Here is a 26,709-nt window from a genome sequence, read left to right as displayed (position 1 = left end):
TATATCACTTTCATTGATTACGAGAAAGCGTTTGATTCAGTCAAAACCTCAGCAGTCATGGAGGCATTGCGGAATCAGGGTGTAGACGAGCCGTATGTACAAATACTGAAAGATATCTATAGCGGCTCCACAGCCACCGTAGTCCTCCATAAAGAAAGCAACAAAATCCCAATAAAGAAAGGCGTCAGGCAGGGAGATACGATATCTCCAGTGCTATTCACTGCGTGTTTACCGGAGGTATTCAGAGATCTGGATTGGGAAGAATTGGGGATAAATGTTAATGGAGAATACTTTAGTGACTTACGATTCGCTGATGATATTGCCCTGCTTAGTAACTCAGGGGACCAACTGCAATGCATGCTCACTGACCTAAAGAGGCAAAGCCGAAGGGTGGGTCTAAAAATTAATCTACAGAAAATTAAAGTAATGTTTAACTGTCCCGAAGAGAACAGCAGTTTACGACAGGTAGTGAGGCTTTGGAAGTGGTAAGGGAATACATCTACTTAGGACTGGTAGTGACTGCGGATCGGGATCATGAGACTGAAATAATCAGAAGAATAAGAATGCGCTGGGGTGCGTTTGCGAGGCATTCACAGATCATGAACATCAGGTAGCCATTATCCCTCAAGATAACAATTTATAACCAGCTGTGTGTTATTAGTACTCACGTACCAGCCGTATCATCGTTTATGATATTGATCTCCTGGAGCTGACTGCAGCAGAACTGTTAAAGAGCTGGGGTAATCATAATGTTATCAATGTCAAGAGGGTCAAGTACAGGCTTCGTCCCAAAGAAGTCGAAACTAAGCACCTAATTCTAACTTCCGGAAACCTGGAGGCTTACGAAAAGGGTTCTATTTCAATTGAGGACGACGCAACGAGCTATTGAAAGAAGAATGATAGGTGCAGCGTTAAGGGATAAGAAAAGAGCAGATTGGGTAATGGAACAAACGCGAGGTAATGATATCTTAGTTGAAATCAAGAAAAAAATTGGGGGCATGGGCAGGACACGTAATGAGGAGGAAAGATAACCGATGGTCATTAAAAGTTACGGAATGGATTCCAAGGGAAGGAAGTGTAGCAGAGGGCGGCAGAAAGTTAGGTGGGCGGATGGGATTAAGAAGTTTGCAAGGACAACATGGCCATAATTAGTACATAACCGGTGTAGTTGGAGAAGTATGGGAGAGGCCTTTGCCCTGCAGAGGGCTTAACCAGGCTGCTGATGATCATAATGACGACGACGACGACGACGACGATAATGATGATGATGATAATGACGATGCTGATGATTATATGTGTTTTGGACTTGCCACCGCGTAATAGGTTTATCGACCTTGACACGCAAGAACAGGTCACCAGCAGAAATCCCAACAATGTACGCATTATTTCAACACCTGCGAAAACTCTGGCTGTTTCAGTGTTTCTTGTAGCAATGTGGGAACTCGAATAAAGCCGAGTTAGTCTATAGTGAATCTTTAGATGGCACGAAGACGGTCTCATGAAGACTTGGTCACCGAGAGGACACTACTTTGTTAACCTTGAATTATCGGTCATGTGGTGAACGATTCGCACATGCTAATATCTTGTTTTTTTTTCATGTTTCACATTATCCCAAAGGCAGTTATACTGATCCGTTACGCGAAGAAACATTGACTAGTGCAGAGGTTGAAGGTGTTGTAGAAGTAACTGCTTAATACAATATTTCTAAGCTCTGCTGAAAAACACAGAAAGCTACACAGGGCACTCAAAGCACATTTTTTTTATAAAAGTGGAGATCGAAATGTGCCTAATTCAGTGCCGTTGAAGTAAGGTACCTGTCCCGACCCTCGCCACCACGGGACCCCATCAAGGACGTAATAAATTTTTCTCTCACTCTCCTACTGTGATAGGAATGATGGTATCCTGCCGGTTGCTGCTTTATTCTGTGCTACTCAGCTCTAGTTACTTTTTGTTAGGTAGAGTGGGATATATTACTGCTTATTGAAGTCTAAGAATACCTATTTTTGTTTCTTTTTGCTTTTAACAACATAACTATACCACACTGCTTAACGCATATAATGCAGAGCAGCAGGTGAAAATGGTGCATTTATAAAACAGGACTCGATCTATATTATTTCTCTTAGTCTTGAAAACAAGTCAACATAAAGTCATAGCCACGGAGAATAACATATGAGGAAATTTCACAGAAGCGGCAAGAGATAAATAATGTTGTTTTGCGCACCTGCGAAATGCCCTACAGAATACATGAAACCGCTGCAGCCCATACCTAATATGTCGAAAGTTTCAGTGCCAATCATTCAGGTTCCAGATTGTTTTTAACTTTCTGAAAATTGTCTGCTACACCTGCATGGCAGGGCAGGTGCTTTTTGCAAGCGTTTTGCTTCTTGAATGAGTCACACTCGTGACAATTGACTGGCGATTCCAAATCGATGTCCTTCAAAATACGAGATATCAGAAAGGTAAATTTGTGACCTGAATATTGTCGTCCGCTTTATTTACCTAGGAAACTGCGATGGCAATCATATTTCTTCAGCAAATATTTTACTGTCAAGTTCATTCACTGTAAACGCGATATCACCTGCACCCCGCCTCGGCATTTGTTACTTGATGACCGGCCATGTCCCCTATGCAGCACTTCAGTTCCCGGTAGTGGTAACCATGTTCACTAGGGGCAGAATTTAAAAGTACTTCTGTACAGGCGCAGCCACTGCGAGCGGGAACATGCTAGCAGGGGCGGAGCGATAGCCATGGCGTAGCTTCGCCGAGTGCCCGACCTCCGGCGCCTCATGAAGCTTTGCTTCGTAGCGATTGGCGAAAAACCAATCTAAGCGATCGGCGAAAAACCAAACGAGACGTTTGCTAAGGCGATTCGCCAGCGAAGGTTTCTCGAGGCACTGGTGTCAGCTTTCCGTGGAACGATGCCACGAGCTCTTGTGTTCCCTGCTGCAGTAACCGCATCTGTACAATGATTTAGGTGCGCATCAAAGAAGGAGAAATGAGGAATATTTCGGGGCGTCCACTCGGCCTCGTCTTTCATAACTCATTGTGCAGACTGAGGGCGCTAGCTAAAATCCAAATTGACAGCGGTCGCATTATCACATCGATCTCTGCTCTAAATGCTGATCATACGCCAGTATTTTTGCGAGCAATGAAGAATCATTCAAAATTTATACTTCATATAATAACGTAGTGCTAAAAATGATTTTCGCCCCCGCAGTGGGCCTGTGTCAGAGAGTATTTCGTGTGTTGCGACACCATGTACCCGAGCACACGAGGTCTAGACCATCCCGCGCCTAACCATGCGTGGCTTAGCCGTGTCTGGGGAAGAGGGGATGCGGGGGATACAGCCGATGCTGAGAGCTTGGACCGTTGTGGCCCCTGGGTGAAGGCAACACACGCCTTTGGCTTCGGCTTCACGTACGTGGCACCCACGGACTGACCCACCTGGGGTACATCTATAGTTGCCTTGTCCTATTCTCCTTTCCAGTCATGGTCATTGTCCCGCTTTTAATCTTTCCTATTCTCCCTTAATTCCATTTTACTTCAAACTTGCCAGGCAGCAGAGGTTAACCTTCTGTGGGTAGCCAAACTTGGATATGCTATATTTGCTCATAGTGATGGTTTACAGCTGGCGTTTGCAGGACCTGCCATTTCCAGGTCCTGCAGCGTCCCCCCTTTGAGCTGCATGGTGGGTGACTGGCGGAGCTGCTGAAAAATTAATCTATGCTTATGGCGAGTTCATTCACCCCACCCCCTGATCGCCCTCAAAACTCAGTGTGCAACAGAGAAATTTAGAAGTATTTTGGCCAAAATATTAACAATTTTCCACAATTAGATGTGATGCATCCTGACAAAACATAAGTGACAGTAGGAATAATCTTAACCTTGCTGGTTGCGAAATCAGTGACTGTAGCCTTGCAGCTCTTGGCCAAGTCTTTAAGGCTTCTGATTTCGCAATCAGGGATTTCTTTCTGGAAATATGTGGCACGAAGGAACACTAAAAACTGTCGAATCTAGTATCATTCGTGAATGTCGTAGTGGCAGTGACTCCAAACCATAGAATGAACTCCAGCCGTATCATCGTTTCTGATGCTGATCTCCTGGAGCTGACTGCAGCAGAACTGTTAAAGAGCTGGGGTAATCATAATGTTATCAATGTCAAGAGGGTCAAGTAAAGGCTTCGTCCCAAAGAAGTCGAAACTAAGCACCTAATTCTAACTTCCGGATCTTGTATGCTACCAGAGACAACACAGGCAGGGTACGTAAGGATCCGGAGCACACCGCACGTCCCCAATCCTCTCCGACGCTTTAATTGCCAAAGATTTGACCACAGTTCAAAGAAGTGCCGAGACCGAAGACGTGCGCTGTATATTGTGCCCTTAAGCACTGATATTAAAATTGCCAAAATTACCCGCACTGCGTGAAATGTGATGGGGCACACGCCACATAGTCGTTGTTCGGTTCATCCTAGAAGAAGCGAAAACTAAATTTTACCAAACTGAAGGAAAACATTAAACTATTTCGTTAAAGGAAACACACAAGTGGCTGAGCACCTGCCAAAAACAGCTTTGCGAGGTAACATGACAGGGGCAGTGCCGCAACAGGGTCCGGCAGCTGTCCGACCCACTCACATTGAGACGGCGGTGCACATTGTGAGTGCAGCTCGTGTGCACTGTGAGTACTACTTTGAGCACTGCTGCGTCATCTCAAAAGAGGCCGCTTACTCTGGCATGGTATCTCAAAGGGTCTTGTCCGCAGAGACGAGGACTTGACGTCAAATGGCTCATCACAAGAGTCGATGGATATTGCACCCACTCAGACATAAATTCAGTCCACGCCTAAGGAGCAGCGCGTATCTCTCGTGTTCTCTAAAACAGACAAATCTCGCATCACGGCGCCCACAAGGGCCCTGTGAGCAAATTCATCTCTTTCAAACACTCACCCCACAAATGACTTTCATCATAAATACACAAATAGCATACTAGAATGCCAGTCTCTTTCGCAATATGGATGTTAGTAAAGAACTCCTACATAAGTACAATCCAACGATATTGCCTTTTCAAGTGACATATGCGTAGCGGACACTAACAAACTTTCTCCTGCAGTAGGTCGTTTTCCGAAAAGGACGAGATGACGCTAGTGTTTCGTCCGGTGGTGTAGCAACAGTTACACGCAAGTCGGTAGTTTTTCAAACTGTGGCCCTCCAGTCGGTCCTTGAGGCAGTGTCAATACGGGAAATTTTATTTAAGGAATTGGTCAGTGTATGCTTCATGTGCATGGTCCCAAATAATCACGTCGGTAAAACAGATTTTTGTAACCTCAATGATCGGCTTCCGTAACACTACACAGCTGTGGGTGATTTCAACGTTCGCAACACGTTGTGGGGAGACTCGCGGTGCCACAAGAGAGGTCGACTCGTAAATACCTTCCAGGTAGATTCTGGACGGTGCCTCTTCAATACGAAGCAGCTGCGGAGTACCTGTTCAAGGTGGCGGTCAGACCTGTACCGCAGAAGAGTGTGCTTGGAATCTCTGGGTCCGGACAGGCCCTTAATGGAAACTGACCCTGTCAACCTTTAATTGCTGAACTCTGAGGCTAACTTAGCAGTAATATTTGAAGAACTATTAGAGATTCTTTGGGATCCCATCGGCCTTAGTGAGATTAGAAGAACTCGTGAGGCTCGTACGTTGCTGAATAGCAGTCTGTCCTCTGCTATAGAAGTCTCCCTGGTAAAAAGCAATACGAAGTAGGATTCTTAATCCAATAGGACATAGCGGGCACCATTGACGAATTCTAAAGCATTAATGAGAGGGCAGCAGTAGTCGTAATCAAACTTAATAAGAGGTACAGCTTAAAGGTTGTACAAACCACGCTCCAACATCCAGTCACCATGATGAGGAAGTGTATCAGTCCTATGAAGTGCAATAGTGCACTTCATATTGCACTTCAAAGTGCAATACTCATAGGTTAGCGAGAGCTAGGATTTACCACAATATGAAGAGAGAAAGAGTAAAATTGTCAAGAAGAAACAGGTCAACTTAGAGGCAGTAAGGGTAAAATTGCAAACACCTTTGCAGCCTTAGAATAGAGAGATGATGAGGTGACATAGAGGTAATGAATGAAACCGTAACGAGGCTGGCTTTAGAGGCAGCAACTAAAGTGTGAGGCAAGGCACCAAAGCAACCAGTATGCAAGCTCTCCCAACTAAGAAAGGACATAATAAAGAAACGACAAAGAAGGAAAGTGTCCAACACAAGAGATTCGATTCGCTGAAATTTTAAAACTGATTAACAAGGCGAAAATAAGTGGTGTTCGAAATTGTAACGTGAGAAAGACTGAGGAAGCAGTAAAAATGGACGCGCCCTGATACAGTGAGAACGAAACTTGATATATGACAAACCAAGATGTATGCACTGAGAGATAAGCAGGGTAATATCATCAGCAATCTCGAAGGTTTAATAAATGCAGCGGAAGTATTCTATGTTGACCTGTACAGTACCCAGAGGATTCAGGAGAACTCCATTCGAAATGATAATGAACAGGATACAGAAACAGCTCCTATAACTAGAGATGATGAGATGCAAGACATGAAACGGGGAAAATAGACAGGAGAAGATAGAGTAAAAGTCGATTTATTCAAAGAGGAGGATACATAATGCTTGTTAAACTGGCGGCTTTCCATACGAAATGTCTATCAACTGTAAGGGTCTGAGAAAACTGGAAGAATGCAAACACTATACTAATCAACAGAAACGGAGACATTAAAAAACTGAAAAAATATAAGCCTATTTGCTTACTCCCAGTATTACATCAAATATTTACCAGAATAATCTCCAAATAGATAAGTGAAACGCTGAACTTTAGTCAACCAAGGCAACAGGCTGGCTTCAGGAAGGGATTGTCTGCAATGGATCACATCCATGTCAATAATCAGGTTATACAGAAATCCGCGGAGTACAATAAACCTCTATATGGCTTTCATAGATGACGAAAGAATCATTTGATTCAGTAGAGATACCAGCAGTCATAGAGGCATTGCGTGATCAATGAGTACAAAACGCTTGCGCAGATACCTTGAAAATATCTACAGAGGTTCCACAGCTGCCTTAATTCTACACAAGTAAAGCGGGCAGATACCTATAAAGAACGGGGTCAGACAGGGAGACGCAATCTCTCCAACGCTAATTATTGCGTGCTTGGAAGAAATATTCAAGCTATTAAACTGGAAAGGTTTAGGAGTAAGGATCCGTGGTGAATACCTGAGCAACTTCCGGATTGCCGATGACATTGTTCTATTCAGCAACACTGCAGTCGAGTTAGAAAAAATCATTTAGGACCTTAACAGAGACTTTGTAAGGGTGGGGCTGAACATTATTATGCTGAAGAGAAAGATAATGATGAATAACCCAGCAAGGAAACAAGCATTCAGGATCGCCTGTCAGCCTCTAGAGTCTGCGAAAGAGTACGTTTACCTATGTCAACTAATCACAGGCAACCCTCACCTTGAGAAGAAAATTAACAGAAGAATAAAAATGGGTTGGATCGCATATGGCAGTCATGGTGAGCTCCTGACTGGAAGCTTACCGTCGTCATTGAAGAGAAAAGTATACGCTCAGAGAATTTTACCGGTGCTGACTTATGGGGCCGAGACTTGGAGACTGACAAAGGAACATGAGAAGTGCAAGACTGTACAAAGAGCCATGGAACGAAGACTGCTCGGCATAACTTTAAGAGAAATAAAGAGAGCGGTTTGCATCAAAGAGTTAACGGGTATAGACGATATTTTCATTGAAATGAAGAAAGAAAATGGCGCTGAGCCGGTCATGCAATGCGTAGAGTAGATAACCGTTGGAAGATTAGGCTTACAGAGTGGGTACGAAGAGAAGGGAAATGCAGTAGAGGACGACAGAGGACTAAGTAGTGCGACAAAATTGGAAATTGGCGGGTGTTAGTTGGAATCGGTTGGCGCAGGACAGGGGTAATTGGAGTTCACGGGCCAAGGCCTTCGTCCTGCAGTGGACACTAAATAGGATTATTATTATTATTATTATTATTATTATTATTATTATTATTATTATTATTATTATTATTATTTGCATACTGTGTTCTTTGCTTCTAATTCGGCAAAATATTTTAACCGCACAGAAATATTTGAGAGGCGGTTGCAGGATCAAGAAGATGAAAAATCATATGAGAATTCTTATTTTCCCACCAGGTCCCTCTCTCGCTACCCAAAATAATAACAAACCTCTTGTCTTCGCAATCAATAGAGTAGGTGACAATAGTAGACAAAGAGCAGCGCAATATGACCGGAACCAAGAATGAGAAGACACAGACACAGCGCTATGTGGCACTGTTTGTGTGTCCTCTCATTGTTGGTTGCTGTCCTATAGCGCTGCGCCATGTATACTATGAATCCAAAACAATAAGCCCCGGCAACGTGCAATAGTAAATAGGCAGCAATGCTAGGGAAAATTTATATCAGTGGAATGAATTAGTTTATTCTACAAGTATGTGTCAGCTCAGCTAATCTAAACATGTGCCGAGCTGGCAAAGCAATGTTAGTGGTCAGAAAAATAAAGCTGAAACTGCCTGTGCTTTATTTCTCTTGTCCATCGTGGCGTGTTTCTACATTACATTTTAAACGTAATTTGTCCATAGTACATGTGGATATGAGGCACATGCACGCTAAGGCTGGTGGATATGATTAATCTTAAATATAAGAACACAGCTACGCAGGGTCATACCATAAACAATAGGCTATGACAAAGCCTTAGGGCTGTGACAAGTAATCTATAATTTCGCATATCCCACCTGCGAAATTCCCTGCTCAGTACCTAAAGGAGGCTGCAGCGCATTGGGCATATGTAAGAAGCCTTGATCACGAACAAGCAGCTGCTAACTTTCTAAATTCTATTTAGGTTTTCTGAAATAGATGCTGCAGAGTCATGGCCGAAAATGCGCTTTTTGCAAACGTTTTGCTTCTCGCATCAGTTACGTTCGTGTCTTCGAATGATGTTCTCAAATGCGAACCTGTTACCTGCAAGAAACTGGACATTAGAAAGGTAAACTTCACACGTCAATATTGTGACCTGCGTTACTTTAAGAGGGAACTAGATTGGTAGTTACATCTCTTTAACGAATCATACTCGCCCAAAGACGTTTACTCATCCCCTCTTTCATAAGCCATGTTGCTCATACCTGATATTTCATTCTTTACAAAGCTATTCCTCCGAATTTTGATTTTGAAAGCCCCCCAAGAAATATAATGTAAAAATAACAACCACAGCACCTACCTTTTATGCTAGATCTTCTAACACTGAAATATTGAAAGTGCGAAACAGTAACAGGAAATCGGCCCACGTAAGAGGCCGCGTTTTTACAACAAAGCTCGCCGTCACGCGTAGCATTCGCCGCCAGCGCGTCCCGGTAAACATTAGGGATACATAATCTGCAGTTGCCGGGAGGCATGAAAAGCAGTCACGGCTCTTTGAATGCTATCACTTTCCACTCTTAAAGGCGAAGTTTAAGCGTCCCCTCAATTTTTGTTACGTTTTTTTCAACCCTGTACCTATTCGCGACAACCGAGGAATAAAACCTCAAACCATTGAAACGTTATTGAAACGAAGGTTTTGCTGTAGAGGAAGAGTCCACAGACTGTTTTTTTTTTTTTGTAAAGGCGACGTTCGGGGAAATATACGACGTCTAGATCGCCCGCGAGTTTTAGCTGACACTCGCTCCTGCTCAAAAAAAAGTATTCTTGTTTTATCCACTAACGTGTAGCCTTAATCACTGAAACTCACTAAGACTGGCGAGTTAGTCCCGTATTAGAATATGCTTAGAACTGACTTTAAACATTGCGAATAAAACAAGGACACAAGGAAACAAAAAACCACAGACGAGCGCTGACTGCCAACTGGAAGTTTATTTGAAATTCACCAGCCATTTATACATTATTCAGCATAGGCATGCGCATACCCAGTCGCAAGAACAAATGCAATCACCAACGTCGTAATCGTTCATTCAAAAATGCTATTTCTTTTCCTGACAAGGCAACAGAGGGAGTGCTTACACATTTATCTCCTGTTCTAGTGTGATAAGCCTCTACTATTTCCCTTAACTTTTCCGTTCTCCATGAATTTTGCTTTTTCAAATATGGGAGTGCAGTGACGCTTGTTATATTGTCCTGCTAAATGACTCGCATAGCCTTTCTTTGGATTACTGCTGTGCTGACGAGCTCTTTCATTGAAACACTGTCCCGTTTGACCCATAGAAGTTGTTCCACAGCTGAGCGGTATCTAATAGATAATGTCGCGCCTGCACTCAGTTTGAAGCTGTTTCAAGCTCAGTGTTTTTTTCTAAGGAAACAACGTAACCGAGAAACAAATGAGATTAGGTTTTTTGTGTAAGCTAGTGCAGAATTTCAAAATGAGAATGTTCTAGCTATTACTCGCCGTGGTGGCTTAGCGGGTGTGGCGCTGCACTGCTAAGCAAGAAGTCGCGAGATCAAATGCCGTTCACGGTGGCCGCATTTCAAAGCGGGCGAAATGCAAAAACGGCTGTGTCCTGTTCATTTGGGACGCGTTAAATATCCCCTGGTGGTCAAAATTAATCCGGAATACTCAACTACGGCGTGGCCTCCTAAGCAAATGTTGGTTTTGGTACGTAAATCCACAGAATTTAATTCAATGTTGTAGGTCCAACGCGATGTAAGAAATCCTAAGGTAACTGGAACAATCACGAAAGATTGGGTAAAAATTTGATTATATATTGTGATTGCAGGAAAACAACGTTACTACAAAAAACGAAAAAGCTTGTCTCTTCAAATCGACTTTGAGTAAAAAGAAACACAATGACCACGTGGAAGTGCTTTTGATTTATTGCAGTGATTCAGTGTGTGTGCCACTGTGTACTGGGGAAACAATTTTTAGCCCTGCCTCTTAGTATGCGCAACATACGGCCGAGTTCGCGGCATTTAAAGTAGGCTTACGGAACTCGAAAAGAAAATACACGACAATTACTTGTTCTCTGGTGATTTGGCTGAAGCTTTCCTGTCCTTTAGGCGTACACTTTGGATGACAGCCGCTGAAACCGCAGCTAGCTACGTCTCGTCATCCTTGTGATCAGCTAATGCGCATAGAGGCAGTGGCGCCTGGCTATGGATAGAGAGAGAGAAACAATTTTATTTATCCCCTCTTAAAGAGAAAGGAGCTCCGAGAAGAAGGCAAGGCAGGTTATCCTACTCGCGGTAGGCCTCCTCTACCACCTCCGCCCACGTCAGGATAGCTTCCTGAAATATGGGACAGTTTAATAACGCCTGTCCTTGTGTGCTCTCTCTCTCTTTCTCTTTGTGTGGTCGTTTGTTTGCGCAGTTATAAAACTGTTTGCTAATATGCACCAAATTGGACAGCAACAAGTTCTTCCAAGCTGCTCTGAAGTTCGCAGTTTTAGCTACGCATGGGGACCCCAACCACAGCTCCCTACTAAATATTCTACAGAGGTTGGGGGACGGAAGCACTTCTTGCATTACCGCATAATGTGGTTCTGTACTGCTCTGCTAGCAGGACAAAACTTGCAGGCTGAGGTAGGGTACATACCCAGGTGAATTTTGTGACGTAAGCGAGAGGATAGAGAAGTGCGAGTCTTTAGTTTAGGCCTTAGTACTTCGTATGCGCAACGACCGAAGGAATAAAGGTGGGAGGGTTCTGCGACTTAAGCGGCAATGCCCACAAATGTTATGCTATGTAAGTAATATATCTTTGAAAGTGAACGCTGGCGCGAGACTGTTGGCCTCTGAACCACCCGCTATGCTAGACTGCGCTCGGTTTGTGAAAGCTCGAGCACTTGCATGGGCCATTGCATGGCCATCAGGCCTGCATGAGCAGGTGTCAAGGTCAAACTCAGAAGTTGGGATGGCTAATGCGGTCCAGCACACCGTACGCGCTCCAATGTTGTGTATGGCACTTCTTGTGTCACTTACTCTGACAGAGCGATTGAGTATTCTTCCGGCGAGCGCCACCACCACCTCCGCTGCCTCCTGCGAGGAGGCTACAATGGATGCTCCCGCCGCAACACTGCCAGTGGAGTCAACTTCTGATATGGCGAATCTGTGTCCGCACAGATACTCGGCGCATCGGCATAGACCACGCCTTTATAGTTAGATAACTTTTTCTGCAGGGCTTTACCTCGTTGTTGCCTTCTAGGTTCGTGATGAACAGGGTGCCTATTTTTAGAAACAGGACTGATATGAAAGTGCTCATGTATCGCGTGGGGAATTTTTTGATTTCTCATTGGTGATGGGGTAACACATAGCGTGTTTAGGGTGTGCCTACTAGTGTGGGTGTTCAATAAGCGTTCCTATTGAGCTGTCAGGTGGGCTTCTGCGAGCTCACTAAATGTATTCAAGGTGCCTGTAGCCAAAAGTATTTCAGTGGAGGCTCTACGTGGCACTCCGAAGGGCAAATTTCTATAGTATACGTATCAGTAACTTAATTTTATCTTCCTCGGCCCGAGTTAACTTTAGAGAAGGAAGGGAAAATGTTATTTTACAAATAGAAAGCGCCTGTATCAGTCTTAGGGAATCTTTCTCGCGCAGGCCTCCGTGCTTATTTCACACCCTTCCTATAAGCCTTGCGGAGTGGCCCGTGCCGGCAGTAACCGTTTGAAGTGCATAAGTATTGACTCCGTTAGATTGAATGTGCTTGTCATGTACACGAATTTCGTTCATTACGGGTACTTGCTTCCCGTTAGTGTTAACCTAATGTTGGGCGTATCGCGTTTAGATGCGGATAGAAATTTGCTGGAGATTTTTGCTGGCGAGCACTCGAGGTTCATGAGCCCGGTTGTCGTAGCCACTCTATCCACAGCCTCTTGTAAGGCATCTTTTTTTATTTTTTCGTTTAGCAAATACTGCCGGTCTGTATTACAAGCCTTAGGCAGGAGTGGGGTACAGAGATAACAGGAACAAAGAAAACGTACATTGCAACAAAAGAAGCAAACAACGAGACTCGGCTGGAGTGCAATACACAGTAGAATCAAAAAACAAAACACTCGACTTAAAACAAATTGCATGTGTGCCCTATTGTTCATTCAGGCCTTGTAAAAACAAGTTCACCGTTTCGGAACTGAGCACGTTTCCAGGAAGATCATTTCATTGAACAATGGTGTGGGGAAAAAAAGAGTATTTAAAAACATTTGTTTTGCACAAGATTGCGCCGACTTCTTTGGAATGATAGGAACGCGTAGGGCGGTGGCTAAGGGGCTCAACTAGAATGCCTTCCTCTAGATTTATTTTATTATAATAATATAAGTAAAATAATTTTAGTCGTTCGCGGTGACGTCGGATGTCCAACTGTTCGAGTCCTGCGGTGTGCAGCAGGGCTGTTGGGCTTATATTCCAGCTGTAACAATTAAATATAAACCTGAATGCCTTGCGTTGGACATTTTCTAGTCTCACTTTGTTACTTTCGGTCCAGGGATCGCATACTGCCGCAGCATATTCTAATAGCGGTCGTACATAGGTTTTATAGGCTAAAACCTTTATTTCTTGAGTAGATTGAGCTAGTGTTCTCCTCAAGTAATGCAGTTGTTTTAGAGCTTTTTTTCGATATAACAGATATGTGCATTCCATCGAAGACCAGAGGTTATGTGAATTCCTAAGTATCTAAAGGTATTTACGACTAAAAGAGGTTTCTTGGCTATGCGATATGTAAAACTTAAGGGATTCTTTTTACGTGTGACAGTCATTGCTACGGCCTTCTTGAAATTCACAGTCATTTGCCACGTCGAGCACCAGTTTTCAATTGTAGATAGGGAATCGCTTAAAAGAAGTTGATCGTCAGGACTAGAAATTTCTTGAAAAATTATACAATCATCAGCGAACAGTCGCAGTTTAACATGTATGTTTTCAGCAATGTCGTTAATGAACACTAGAAAGAAAAGGGGGCCTCGGACAGAGCCCTGCGGAATACCGGAATCCACTGGGACCGCATCAGAAAGGACACCTTCGGCAACTACACTTTGACGCCTGTGCGAAAGATAGGCTTCAATCCACGAGAGAAGGCAGTCGTGTTTTAATATGGGTTTTAATTTTCAGAATAATTTATGATGTGATACGCGGTCAAACGCCTTCTCGAAATCAAGAAAAATGATATAGACTTGACTTTGCCTACCTAATGCTGCTGCCAGGTCGTGGACAGTTGCAATCAGTTGAGTAATAGTGGAAAGACCGCGACGGAACCCGTGCTGTCGGTTATCGATAATGTGATTCTTCTCGAGAAAATTGGTTATGTGTTTACAGATGATGTGTTCTAGCAGCTTTACGGAAGTACACAGGAGAGAAATCGGCCTGTAGGAAGAAGGTGTTCACGGGTTTCGTTCTTTAGGAATCGGAGTAATTTTTGCGAATGTCCAATCTGATGGCAACTCTCAGCGTTTTAGCGATTTCTTCAAAACTAAGGTTAAGTACCTTGCACACCACTTAGCATAACGGACAAGAAAGGTTTTGGGTATTTCATCAATACCTGGCGACTTCTTGGTGTCTATGTTGAGCAGAAGAGCTTACACGCCTTCCTCAGTTACACAAATGTCAGTGATTGGAGGTAAATCAACCTTGGAATATGACGGTGGTGCGCCGCCGTCGTCATGTGTGAATACCGAACTGAAGTACTGGTTGAGCGCTTGTGCAATTTCTAACTTGTCGTACGTAGTCGCGCTATCTGTAGAGAGGCCAAGAACCGATTTCCTGCGCGGCGCGAGATATCGCCAGAACTTACGTGGCGATAAGAGAAGAAAGTTTTTCATACGCAAAGTATGGAAATATTGTTTAGCCTTACTGATAGAGTCCCGTAACGACTGGCGTAGTGCGGAAATCTTATCGGCTGTGGTCTGTGAAAGACGTTTTTTATGCTGACGTCTTGCTTTTTTCAGTTTACGCCCCAGACGCGCAATGTCCCTTGTCATTCATGGATTGGTGCTGCGCACTATTTTCCATTTTCTTGGCCCAAAATCAGTTATGCATCGGTGAACTAAGTTTTTGAAGAAGGCCCACATGTGCTCCACAGAACAACTCTGTGATGCATACAAACCAGAAAAAGAAGAAAATGAACTGTATAGTTCATCTAAAATATCGACGTCACTTGCACATGAGAACAAGGGAATAACTATCTCTTTCTTCTGAAGCTTAGGTGTAGTGTGCAGTTCCAAGGTTAGATTTAGCATTTTGTGGTCTGAAATTCATTCTAAGACATCCACATGGAGCTTACGGCGTAGCAGGTTGGCGGTAACAAGGAAGAGGTCCAGAGTTGACTGCGAGCAATTTTGTACGCGAGTGGGCTCAGTGACTAGCTGAGTCAGATTATGCAAGAGCACCACATCGAGGAATGATTTACAGGCACTAGTTAAAGCCTCTGAAGTATCGGTTAACCAATTTATTGACGGAAAGTTGAAATCCCCTGTCAACAACAAGTTAGCAGAACAGATTTCATTTTGGCATAAGAATTCATTAAGCTTTTCTACGAATGTATTATTGGAGCTCGGGGGCCGATAAATCCCCCAATTATTAAATGGAATTCCTCTAGGAATACATTAACTATTACACTTTCTAGCCCGTCAATGTTTCCTAACCTTGACACTGGCAGAGATTCTTTGTATATTATTGCGACGCCACCACCGCGACCATTTCTGTCACTCCGGAAAATATTATAACTACACGGTGTTACTTCGCTGTCATAAATATCTGGATGTAGCCACGTTTCCGTCATCACTACAACGTGAGGGTGATGTGCTAAGATAATGCTGTCTAAGTCAGTTAATTTGTTCGCTAGTCTTCGGGCATTGACATTGATGCACCGGAACGTCTTTTTAGGGCAATCATTTATTCAATTGTGTTCGTTTTACACTGCGGCTTTCTTGAACAATTGGAACCCTTTTCATCAAAGTGCTGTCCTATTGAAACATGTCATCATCTATCTGAATCTTATCGTATACAAGTTTCACTTTCCTGCCTTCTTTTCTGTCCTCAGCTGCACTCGCCCAGAGGTTTTTTCTAATTGTTCTTGTAGCAGCGGAAAAATCCTCAGACACAGAGATTTCGCTTCCCTTAAATTTATGAGAATTCTTAAGTATATTCACTTTTTCGCAGTGATTGAACATTTTAAGAATTACTGGCCGAGATTTGTTTGCTTGTTTGCGCCCTAGCCTATGGATTCTTTATATCGAGGAGACCTGTACTCCCAACTTGTCCTGAAATAGGTTAACCACTGTCTCAGAAAGCGTTGCCGAAGTTTCAGACACCTTTTCGCTAATACCAAATAAGATAAGATTATTTCGGCGGCTTCTATCCTCAAGGTCAACCAGTTTCCTTTCAAGACTTTGGACAGTGCTTTCCAAACCGGCAATCTTAGAGCCTAGTTCTTTTACAGTTGACATAGATTCTTCCACCTGTTTTAACTGAACTTCTATTGCACCCAACCGTTTTTGCATGGTTTTCTGTACTTCCAGTAGTTGACGAAGCAGTTCCTCAGTAGTAGCGGGCCCAGGGTTACACTCAGCGTCTCCGCAGAGCATGAGAAGAGCAACAAAAACATTCCGTAAGTGCGAAAATAATGTACACACATTGTGAGGGCACACCAGCTGGACGAAACAACGATCACTCGTTCGAATAGAACCATAATTGTTACTAACCTGCGTGAAAAGCAGGAATGGATTCATCGCGATGTTGTTGGACTGCCAGCCGGTGTGCCCACTGAAGGAATCCCAGACCGGGCTATTCCTTATGTAGAGGAAAGACGACGACGATGAAGGGGGCGGTGTACAGCTGTCGGTGTCGACTTGATGCGGCAGTTCTTGTGCGCAGTCTCCGTTCGAGTGAGCTGAGCCAACTCGACACACAGCTTCATTCGTTGCACTGGCCGTCTCTGTCGTTCCAAGTAGCAGTACCTGCGTGAAAAGCAGGAATGGATTCATCGCGATGTTGTTGGTCTGCCAGCCGGTGTGCCCACTGAAGGAATCCCAGACCGGGCTATTCCTTATGCAGAGGGAAGACGACGACGATGAAGGGGGCGGTGTCCAGCTGTCGGTGTCGACTTGATGCGGCAGTTGTGCGCAGTCTCCGTTCGAGTGAGCTGAGCCAACTCGACACACAGCTTCATTCGTTGCACTGGCCGTCTCTGTCGTTCCAAGTAGCAGTACCTGCGTGAAAAGCAGGAATGGATTCATCGCGATGCTGTTGGACTGCCAGCCGGTGTGCCCACTCAAATGTTGTCGTCCGAGCTACCCTTAATCCAGAGAGTAACGTCGTCTGCACATAAAGAATATTGAAGATCCGGTATTTGCCCCAGCGTCCGACCAATAGAACCTACAGCTAGGTTAAGCAGAAACGACGAGAGCACAGATCCCAGAGCAGTGCCAAAGCTACCTAGGGTGATTGTGGGAGAAGTTCGATCATTGAGACTAATGACACCTGTGCGATTGCTATGAAATTCGTAAGCGTAGTCATGCATTTTTCTACCATAGTTATTAACATTCAATTCACGTAAGATAGATCCATGATCAATGTTGTTAAATGTACCGCGAAGGTCGAGTCCTGAGATGGCTTGTGTATCTTTACTACCGGTAGGAGTAAGAAGGTCACGCTTGAGCCTTAGCATGGCACCTGGCAAAATTGCAACTGGAAAAAGCCACACATTTCTGGCGGGAATGACTGATTGTCTTCCGAGTATTTAGTTAAGCGATTAGGCATAGCATGTTAGAGCGTTTTGCCCAAACATGACGTGAGGGAGATAGGTCTAAGATTAGTTATGCCAGAGTGTTTACAGGGTTTGGGCAACAACATTAGCGATTTCCCATGTGTTCGGGAGAGAACTGTTGTCGAAGCAGTGATTATATTATTCTTCGAGGGCCGAAATAGATTTGTTGTCCAGACTTCAGACTAATTTATCATTTACATTATCTATGCCAGGAGCTCATGCAGTTTTAACTGACGCTAGGGAATGTCGTACTTCTGTCTGCGTTATTGGGGCGCCGACAAGTTCATTAGCATGGCCTGTATAGTCTGAATTCTGGTTAGTTGCGGTAGAAGGGAGGTGTCATCGTACAAGCTCCTGAAAAAGATAGAGAATATTATCCTCGTGCTTATGCAATATTTCAGTGATATAGTGACTGTGAGGCGCGCGCAAGGTCGAGGTACCAAGAAAATGTCTCAGCAGTTGTCAAGTGCTTTTACTCCTAAGATTACCATGCATGCTCTCATATACATTTCCCCATTGTTGGTAGACTAGTTGGGTCGCATATGCTTGGATGTCATCATCAAGGCTAAGTGCACGACCGCGAAGCATGCAGTTATGGTGGCGGCTTTCCCGGTGCTTTACCAGCGATTCCTTCGCGTGCAATATGCGTAGCAGTTTGGCATAACTTATTTGAAAGGGAATATCAGGTGGCATAGTTGTAGTATGATTGTCAATGTCCGTTGGAATTGATTGATCCCTTGCTGTAGATCAAGCATGGAATTGGGAGCATTATCTGCGCGAGTTTTCCGAAATTTATCGCAATCCATAACTTTGGAAGGTAAAGTGTTAAAAAGCTTCTGAGAGAAGGTAATATAAATTGGAATGACATAACCCTTTATATCCCACAGGTGTCTCACGAGGGGAACATTGCGGAAATTTATATTTTTAAAGAGTTCATGTTCATGGAAAGACACGTGAAAAAAGTTAAAACGACTCCTCTTCATTTTATAGGAAATTTTATTATGCCACAAACGTTGCAGCTAGGAGTGGGGGGTGGAAATTCCCCGAAAATTTAGGATGCATGCAATTTCTCAAAGCAGTTGATTTTTTGCGCATCAACGCACAAATAGACAGAAGACCTTTTGCAAAAGAACCTTGTGCGCCTGGTGCATGAGTTTAACTTGCACATGGGGGCGTTTTTTTGCGCAACTTTCACTGGCCAATGGCCAACATTGTCGTGCCGCACAGAATGTTCAACATGATGGGCTCTCTTTGAAACAACTCCAGCTGCTGAGCCTGATGCCTTCAATGAACTAGTTGGTGACACAACACTCGCAGGCACAGGATCATCACCATCCCGGTTCAATCCGGGCATGCCCTCGAGTGAGCGCATCAATCCAAGTGCCACCCGGAACTTGAAGTCAACCAGCTGCATATCTGCCGATTACGCTTCGCGGTAAAGCAGAAAAGCGTTCACAACCGCAAGATCGATGAGGTGAAAGCATATCCTTTCGTACCACTTCTTTGTTTTGAAGTCATTTCTGTAAAATGACAGAAGCATGTCTGCTTTGTCTACTCCACCCATGCTCTGGCTGTACACCCTAATGATGTTGGGCCTCTGCACATCCACATGAGTCTTGGTCTTTCTGTCGTAGCGCCTGCATGTATCAAAAGGTTCAATGCTGTGGATGTTTGATGCAGCTGTCACTGTGCGGTTGTCGTTCCAGGCAGAGATGAAAATTCCTGTGCTCTTTTCTGAGCGGAAGTCGAGTGATCCTCTCTCTGCTTTTTTCAATTCTTTTTCAGTTTTCAGAGGGCAGTTCCCACATCTTGTTTTTTCTGATGGTGGCAGTCGCTCCAAGGCCTCTCATTTTCATTTCATTTAAAAGCTCAATGGAAGCGAAGAAGTTGTCGAAAAATACTTCTGTTCCCGGAGGGCAATCATGAGTGAGTCGCAAAACGACTTTCCCACTTTCGCGTACGTCTTCCGGGGTGTTCGGGGGGTCTTCGATTAGGTTGTCACCATACATGTAAAGCCGATATACGTATCCAGACCGGCCTGCCCGGGCCCAAGCTTTGTAGCCCCATTTTTTAGGCTTACTCTTCATATAAACTTTCAGAGAATGTCTGCCCTTGAAAGGGATAATCATTTCATCTACAGCAACGCGAGTTTCAAGTTTGGCAGCTTGTGAAAATGTGTTATTTAGGCTGGTAAGCACATGTCGCACCTTATGGAGACAGTCATAGCCTTCTTCTCCTTTTTCCCGCGCTTCATCATTGTTCCCTGCATGAAATAGGGACATGATTTCGTCGAACTTTTTTCTTGTCATGCAGTCGGCGATATCCGCTTGACGAGTGTTCGCTGACCAGTACTTCTTTCTAAAAGGAAGGTCAACAACAGACATGTAAAGGACAGTGCCAATAAACGTGCGCATCGCGAGGACTGACACCGAAAGGATTCGCGTGCGATTTTCTTGGGTCCTGAATCTGTTCGTTTCGAAAGTGAGGAACTCAATGAGGTCAGAGTCAACGAGTTTCAGGAACATGATCAAGGGGCTCACCCTTTCTAAACCGTCCGCAGGCTTCAAAACACTTTCTTCCTCTCCCCGATTGATATTGATGTCCTTTTTCACACAGTGCCAAATTTTTGTTTGCTTCTTCTTTTTGGTTGATGTGACCTGCACTTCTTCTTCACTGTGTGAAGAACTTTCGCTGACATTCTGCACTGTTCTCTGCTGCGGCGTGTATTCTTCATCGCAATCCGACCCCTCCAAGTTTTCGCCCTCACTTCCACTAGGGTATTCGAGAAGAACTGCTTGAATTTCTTTGTCAGTCAAGCGCTGCCTGCATATAAAGAACGTTCTTCAAAATCAATACACCAACACAATTCGCTGCTAGACAACGAGTATGAAGGTTCACTTGATGGAAATAAATTCGGTGCCGCAAACACTCTGACATAAGCATTCAATGAAATCATACTCGTTCATGCATTTCTCTGGAAGGACGGGCCCCAGCTGCCTGGCTGCCACAAATGTGTATGTAAGCTGAACGAAGTGAAATGCTCTATAAGGAGCAGTCCTAGCAACATGAAACTGCATAAGTATATTCGCTAGACTTCCGCAAAACTGCTGTCAGTGTTTTCAATATTAAATTATCAGAGTTCAGGTTACCACAACAGAAAAATAACGCACACTTACCGCCTTGGCCGGCTGCACGTGGACTCCATGTTTTCGATGCTCAAAATGCTGTTGTGCGGTCCCCGTGGCGCCATCTACTGACAGCCAGTGCAAGCACCAGCTGCCACGTTCGTGGCAGCTAGGAACAAGGGGTTCCTAGAGCATATTTTCTACCTCGAAAAAATTAAAATAACACTGCCACGTTTGTGGCACCTGGGATTCAAAGGGATAACGATCGTTCCCAAAATTTATTTGAAAGTCTTCCCATTTCTAGTCTTCCCATTAAAGTTTACCAGAGATTTCAGGGTCAAATCTGGTGACGTACCTTTGGAGACACTATTTCCTAAGTGGGTAGGTGCATCGAAATCATTGTGAAGAGTTAGTTGATGATCCTGAATGTGGGTCGACAAAGCGCGTCCTTTAGGTGTGGATATAATGTGACCACACAGGTGATTTGGAGAGTTATAATCGCCAACAATGAAAAGTGGGTTTCTCCGAGCTTCCTGTTTAGCACGAGTAAAAACGGTAATAAAACCGTGGCGTTTAGAGCTGGGAGAGCTGTAAACGTTAAGGATGTAAATAGGAGCTGACCTGGCCTTTTCAGAAAGTATTTCTACAAACTCGTGATCAAAGTCGATACTCGATACCCTCGAAATGGGGGCCAGTAACGGTCAAGTGATTTTGTGCTATGATCACGGTATTGGGACGTTCGCAACTTCTGAATTGGAATGTTTTGTATCCGTAGAATTTAACGTAACCATGCGTTTCTTGTAAAGCAATGACGGCGGTTCATTGTGTGAGATTGGCTATGTATTGTTGCAGAGTGGCCTTCTTTTGGGAAAAGCCCCTACAATTGAACTGCCGCACAACTATTTTGGAGCGCTTAGGGGCCGCGGCCATGCAGTCGATCGAGCCTTTCGATAATTTCATTGAATCACTGATCAATTTGGGTATCCTGGCTAAATTGAGCGCTTATATGGTTAGTTATGTTATGAACATTAGCTAGGTGTTCAGGCTTCGCTTCTACTGCGTCCATGCGTTTTTCAGGAGCCTCAATGCAATTGTTACACTTTCGAATGTGTGCGGCCACTTTACGTCTCAGCTTATCGTGTTACCTCTAAGTATCTCTGCAACCGTCAATTCGTGGCAGTCATGTTAATGGGACGAGAAGTGTCCATAGTTAAACTGTGATCGCCATTCTCACAGACCAAGGAGGAGTTATAGTAGTTTGTTTATCAGTTGAAGGTTGAGATGTATTGGTAGTAGTTGTACATAGGGAAGGGGCTTGTAGGTCGAGAATTTGTTTACGCAGAACGCGATTTTCTTCCTGAAACTGCTGTAGGAAGGCATACATGAGGCATCAGGCTGTTTAGGTTTAGTTAAGCTGTGGGAAGCTACCAATGCCACACTTACCGGAGGAGAGAGCTTGATTTCTTGTTAGAAGGAGCAGGCGATAGAAGAGGCCAATCTTCATGATGGTTTTTCTTATAAAGAGGTCCCTGCTTTTTTGGGTGAAGGAGCAAACTTGTTCTTGGATTGAGGAGTATTGTAAGACTTGGGGAGCGAGATTTGAGGCTTATATAGTAGTGCACACTGAATAGATCCATTTTGTTGAGTTCCACTACACAGTACGCGCACATGCACCGTTCTGCATTTATGGCAAGTATTATCTGGCGAAAAGGCTTGCACTGGAGCATCACCATTTCATATTCGTCGTGTAGGGCAGACGTTCGGTAGATGTCCAACTCTCTAACAGCGTGTGCACGCCTGAATTCCTTGTTGGAAAGGCTTGTACCGCAGAATAATTATTTCATATTTGACCCAAAAATAAACATTCGTTCTCAAGAAAGACACGAAGACTGCGTCGCAAGTTTTTCCCATTCGTCTGCCTTATAAAAAAGCATTTGCGAGTTGCACTCCGGAAGCATGCGTAGACTGTCTTTTTCGTAGATAACTTCTCCCAGGCATTCTTTGTCGATGTAGATGATGCCTTTGCACGTCTTGGCGTTTGGAACGCTGTAGCAGGTGACTTCATGTTCTTGGCAGTCTACCTTTAGTGACTTGCTTGCGAGATATTTCGTCAGGCGATCGCAGCTTTCCGTGCTGAGGGTGACTCCGTAGGTCAGGTCGTGGAGTTGGTGGTAAAGACGCCTTGGCGCAGCTTAACAGTGGCTGGAAAGTGGGCTGCCGTTTAGAAAAGCTTGGTGAGTTGGAAGTTGCTGAAGCGGGAGACGTCAAAACCTCCGCGAATGCGAAAAATAGCCTTGTATGAGCCTCCAGGTAACTTGGGCAGCCTCACTTTGTTATTGCTGGAGATCATATGTTTCCATAGAGGAGCCTTGGCAGTGGCCCCGACAGCGTCCTTACAGAATAAGTCTTGATATGCGGCGTCGTATATGTGCCTTTGCGGCCGCATGAGTGTCCACTCCAGGGAAAAGATCTTCTCCTTGGACTATCTCAACCTGGCTCATGACACCCCAACGAGGCGTGTTAAGCCTATGGTGTCGGTGAGCCGCCAAACCCTCGTAGGCGAGGAACCATAAAAACATAATAAAGGCTTTCTAATGAACAGATGTTTTAAAAAATAGTCTCAAAAGGTCACATAGATCTTCACACATATCGTATGAAAGAGCCACTAGAATACAAAAAAAAGCTGGCGTTACAGCCAAAAACTCACGGAGCCGACGAGACACGTCAACACGCGACGACACCACCTCGCGTCCCCCCCCCCCCCGTCTTTGGAAACTAATCCACGTATCACCACTTCAACAATAACCGGCCCCCCGCCTTTGGAAACTAATGCTCGCGTCACCACTTCAATAATTACGACAGGGTCCACGGGAGCGCGGTTAAAAAAAACATCTATGCGGCAACTTGTACATAACGGTCGCGATCCATAGAATACCGTGAAGCCATTGTAACTAAAGATAGTAGTTCAAGTTTTGATCAGAATGCCATTGACACGTCCCAACTCATGCAGAACAATGTGCAAATGCGACTGTTCCATTGCTACAGGAGGGACAACGACGTGACGAAGACTTTCTAAGACAGTATGACAACCTACATTCACTGTTATAACACGTCGAAACATACACACAATTCAACCACAATAACTAATAACATTTTGAAGCAAGTGGCTTTTTTTGCTTATTCGCCAGTTTTCCTGGTGGTCGGTATTGGTGGGGCTTTCAGCGCTTATGGAAAGAGCACATTCTGTCGCGTGACTCAGTTGCGGATCGCCTTCCTAGCCGAAAGCTAATTTAGCGTCCGTATCGCCTGCAGATTTCGGTGTTTAGTTTAACTGAAATAAACAATTGCACTGCAAGATCAGATATTGACAGCAGTAAAAGGTATTAACCAGCTTGAAGGCTTCTTAGATGTTCTACAGTAATATTAATAATAATATTTGGGGTTTTACGTGCCAAAACCACTTTCTGATTATGAGGCACGCCGTAGTGGAGGACTCCGCAAATTTTGACCACCTGGGGTTCTTTAACGTGCACCTAAATCTAAGCACACGGGTGTTTTCGCATTTCGCCCACATCGAAATGCGGCCGCCGTGGCCGGTTCTACAGTAGAACGTCGGTTAGGGCTAGTTGGTACATAAGATGTTGAAGGTGAAAAATTCCGCGAAACAATCCAGGACAACCCACGATGAAGAGACGAGGCAAGCACTGGCGCTGTCTCCTCTCTTCTTTGTTGGTTGTCCTCGCTGTTTGCGCAAAATACATCAACTTCAAAATTATTAGATTTGAGAAACCGTAAAATAGGATGCAAGTAAATTTTTTTTTTTAATTCACTGTAACTAGAAGCTACCTAATCAGTCCGCATTAGTTCGATTTTGCCTCCTTGTACAAAACTCCGCACCAGTCACATTTCGTTTTCTTTTATGCTAGGTTGTGGAAGCGCACGTATTACGTGTAGTTCCTTCTGTCTCGTCCATGCGACGTCAAGGTGAACCTAGTGTCTCACGATGTTACCACTACTTACCATGAACCGGTTTGCAGGCATACAAGGTAAAAAGAGTAACTGACCAGTGAAATGTGGCAATCCAGTGATGAGAAGTCAAGCAGTGCTTATGGAACCATTCCTTCGGTTTTATAATTAGGGTTGGTAAATCAAGTGAAAATTCACTCCAGTAGCGTGCAGGTGCCAGTGCAGAATAAAGGGACCATTGTCGCTATTTCTTGTTGTGTCACATCAAGAGGCTCCCTCAATAATTAGTGGTTTTCGTAGTATTCCCCTACTAGTCAGAGAGAGAGAGCGGTATACAAAGAAGGCAGGGATATTAAGCAGTCATGAGTCTGGTTGGCTACACTACGCTGGGGGAATGGAGAAGGGGTGGAGAGAAAATGGAGAGAGGGAGAGTATAGAGCCATGCACAGGCAGTCATTTAGTCAAAGCCGCGCGTGGAAATTAGACGTTGACACAAAGCACAAGAGTGTCTTTACTGCCTTCTGAGCCGATGATCAGTGGGGACCATGCTTACCACCATGCCAGTTACAGAATGAACGTATTCGTCTTAAAGTAGACACTATGGGGCTCTTGCACCAGCAGGTCTATGGGCAAGGCCAGAAGCTTCCAATGTTTAGTGTATTTCATATTCACGGTGGCTTTTCACACCGCATCAACTTTCAAGCATGGTGCGCTTTTGCCAAGCTTTCACGCAATGACTACATTGTAGCACCTTACTCATAGTCACATGTTGGCGTATTTAACCCTTAACGCATTTAAATTTATTTCATGTATATTTTACTCAAGGCCAATTTTCACCGTAATTGTTGATGTCGCAATGTGTCTGCGCCTAAAGGTTCCATTCGATAAGGTGCTATCGCGCCCCAGACGCCTTGAGCTGTGGGTGCAAGGTAAGGGCGCGAGGGTAAGCCGTTAAGTATGGCGTCTTGTTGAGCACATAGTAATAGAGGTCACGTGATAAAGCGCGTGCAAGTCTTACAAAGAAGGACGGGGACATGTAAGCGCTCGTCGTCTGATGGAACTAATCTCAGTGTGTGTGAAAAACTCTTCGAGCCAATACGGCGGGTGGCTGCGTTTCCGCCGTTTCCCACGCGCCTTGGGCTAGGCATCGCCTAATATCAACTTTCGAAGCCAAGCTGAAGCGAAAGGCAGTAGAAGCTTTAGTTGCCGTCTGTTTGTGCTCTACATCACGGCAGCATTGTAACAGGGATTTTTCGTAGTCATCTACTGATATGTGTGCATGTTTACTCGTCCCATGTGAAAACCATGACTGTTAATTCAAGTTTAAAGGGAGTGTTCAATTCCATTCACACGACTGGCAACTCTACAAACTTGCTTCATGTGGCTGTGTTATACTTTGCTATCACTACAAGTTCTTCGTCTTTCGGGCAAAGTGTGGCATTAGTTCTGCTCTAAATCATCATCTCGATCATCAAAAAGCAGTTTATGTTAAGGAAGAGGCACCCTTCATTTTAATAGGCTGTATTTTCATAACAACACGAAAATATGCAGTAACTTCTGACGATAATTCTCAATGTAAGCATGATGCCGAACGCTTCTAGAAAGTTATTCGCTGTACCAGAGACACAATTCACTGGATCAGCCATATTTTTTTAGAGTAAGGGGACTCAGATTCAACGGGTTGTTTCTTTGCATAATTCTGTCAACAGAGCTGTGAACAGCACACCTTTAATAGTAGTATAAGTGAACTGAAGTGAAAGTGAAAAATGAAAGTTTATGACTACGCCGTTCAAGCCTTAGACAAGCGGTGGTTTGCAGCGGAGCTGTCACAATTAACGGTTTGAGTAATTAATAGATAGATGGTTTGTCGG

At 44.2% G+C, this 26,709-nt stretch overlaps 2 protein-coding genes across 3 annotated transcripts in view; both read left to right on the top strand.

Moving 5' to 3' along the window:
- The window catches only part of LOC142587574 (uncharacterized), a 129,499-nt gene that overhangs the window by 21,746 nt on the left and 81,044 nt on the right, over nucleotides 1–26,709 (top strand). The gene's annotated exons all lie outside the window — the stretch shown is intronic.
- Nucleotides 8,766–26,709, top strand: part of LOC142586880 (uncharacterized) — a 31,115-nt gene continuing 13,171 nt past the window's right edge. The window contains exon 1 of the mRNA XM_075697758.1: nucleotides 8,766–9,065. Coding sequence (XP_075553873.1) covers nucleotides 8,949–9,065 — 117 coding nt within the window. The 5' untranslated portion in view covers nucleotides 8,766–8,948. The remainder of the gene's footprint in view (nucleotides 9,066–26,709) is intronic.

Source organism: Dermacentor variabilis, chromosome 7 (genome assembly GCF_050947875.1).
Source record: "Dermacentor variabilis isolate Ectoservices chromosome 7, ASM5094787v1, whole genome shotgun sequence".
In the NCBI taxonomy this organism is placed as follows: domain Eukaryota; kingdom Metazoa; phylum Arthropoda; class Arachnida; order Ixodida; family Ixodidae; genus Dermacentor; species Dermacentor variabilis.
Note: the sequence above shows the minus strand (reverse complement) of the source record. Positions and strands in the feature narration are given on the sequence as shown.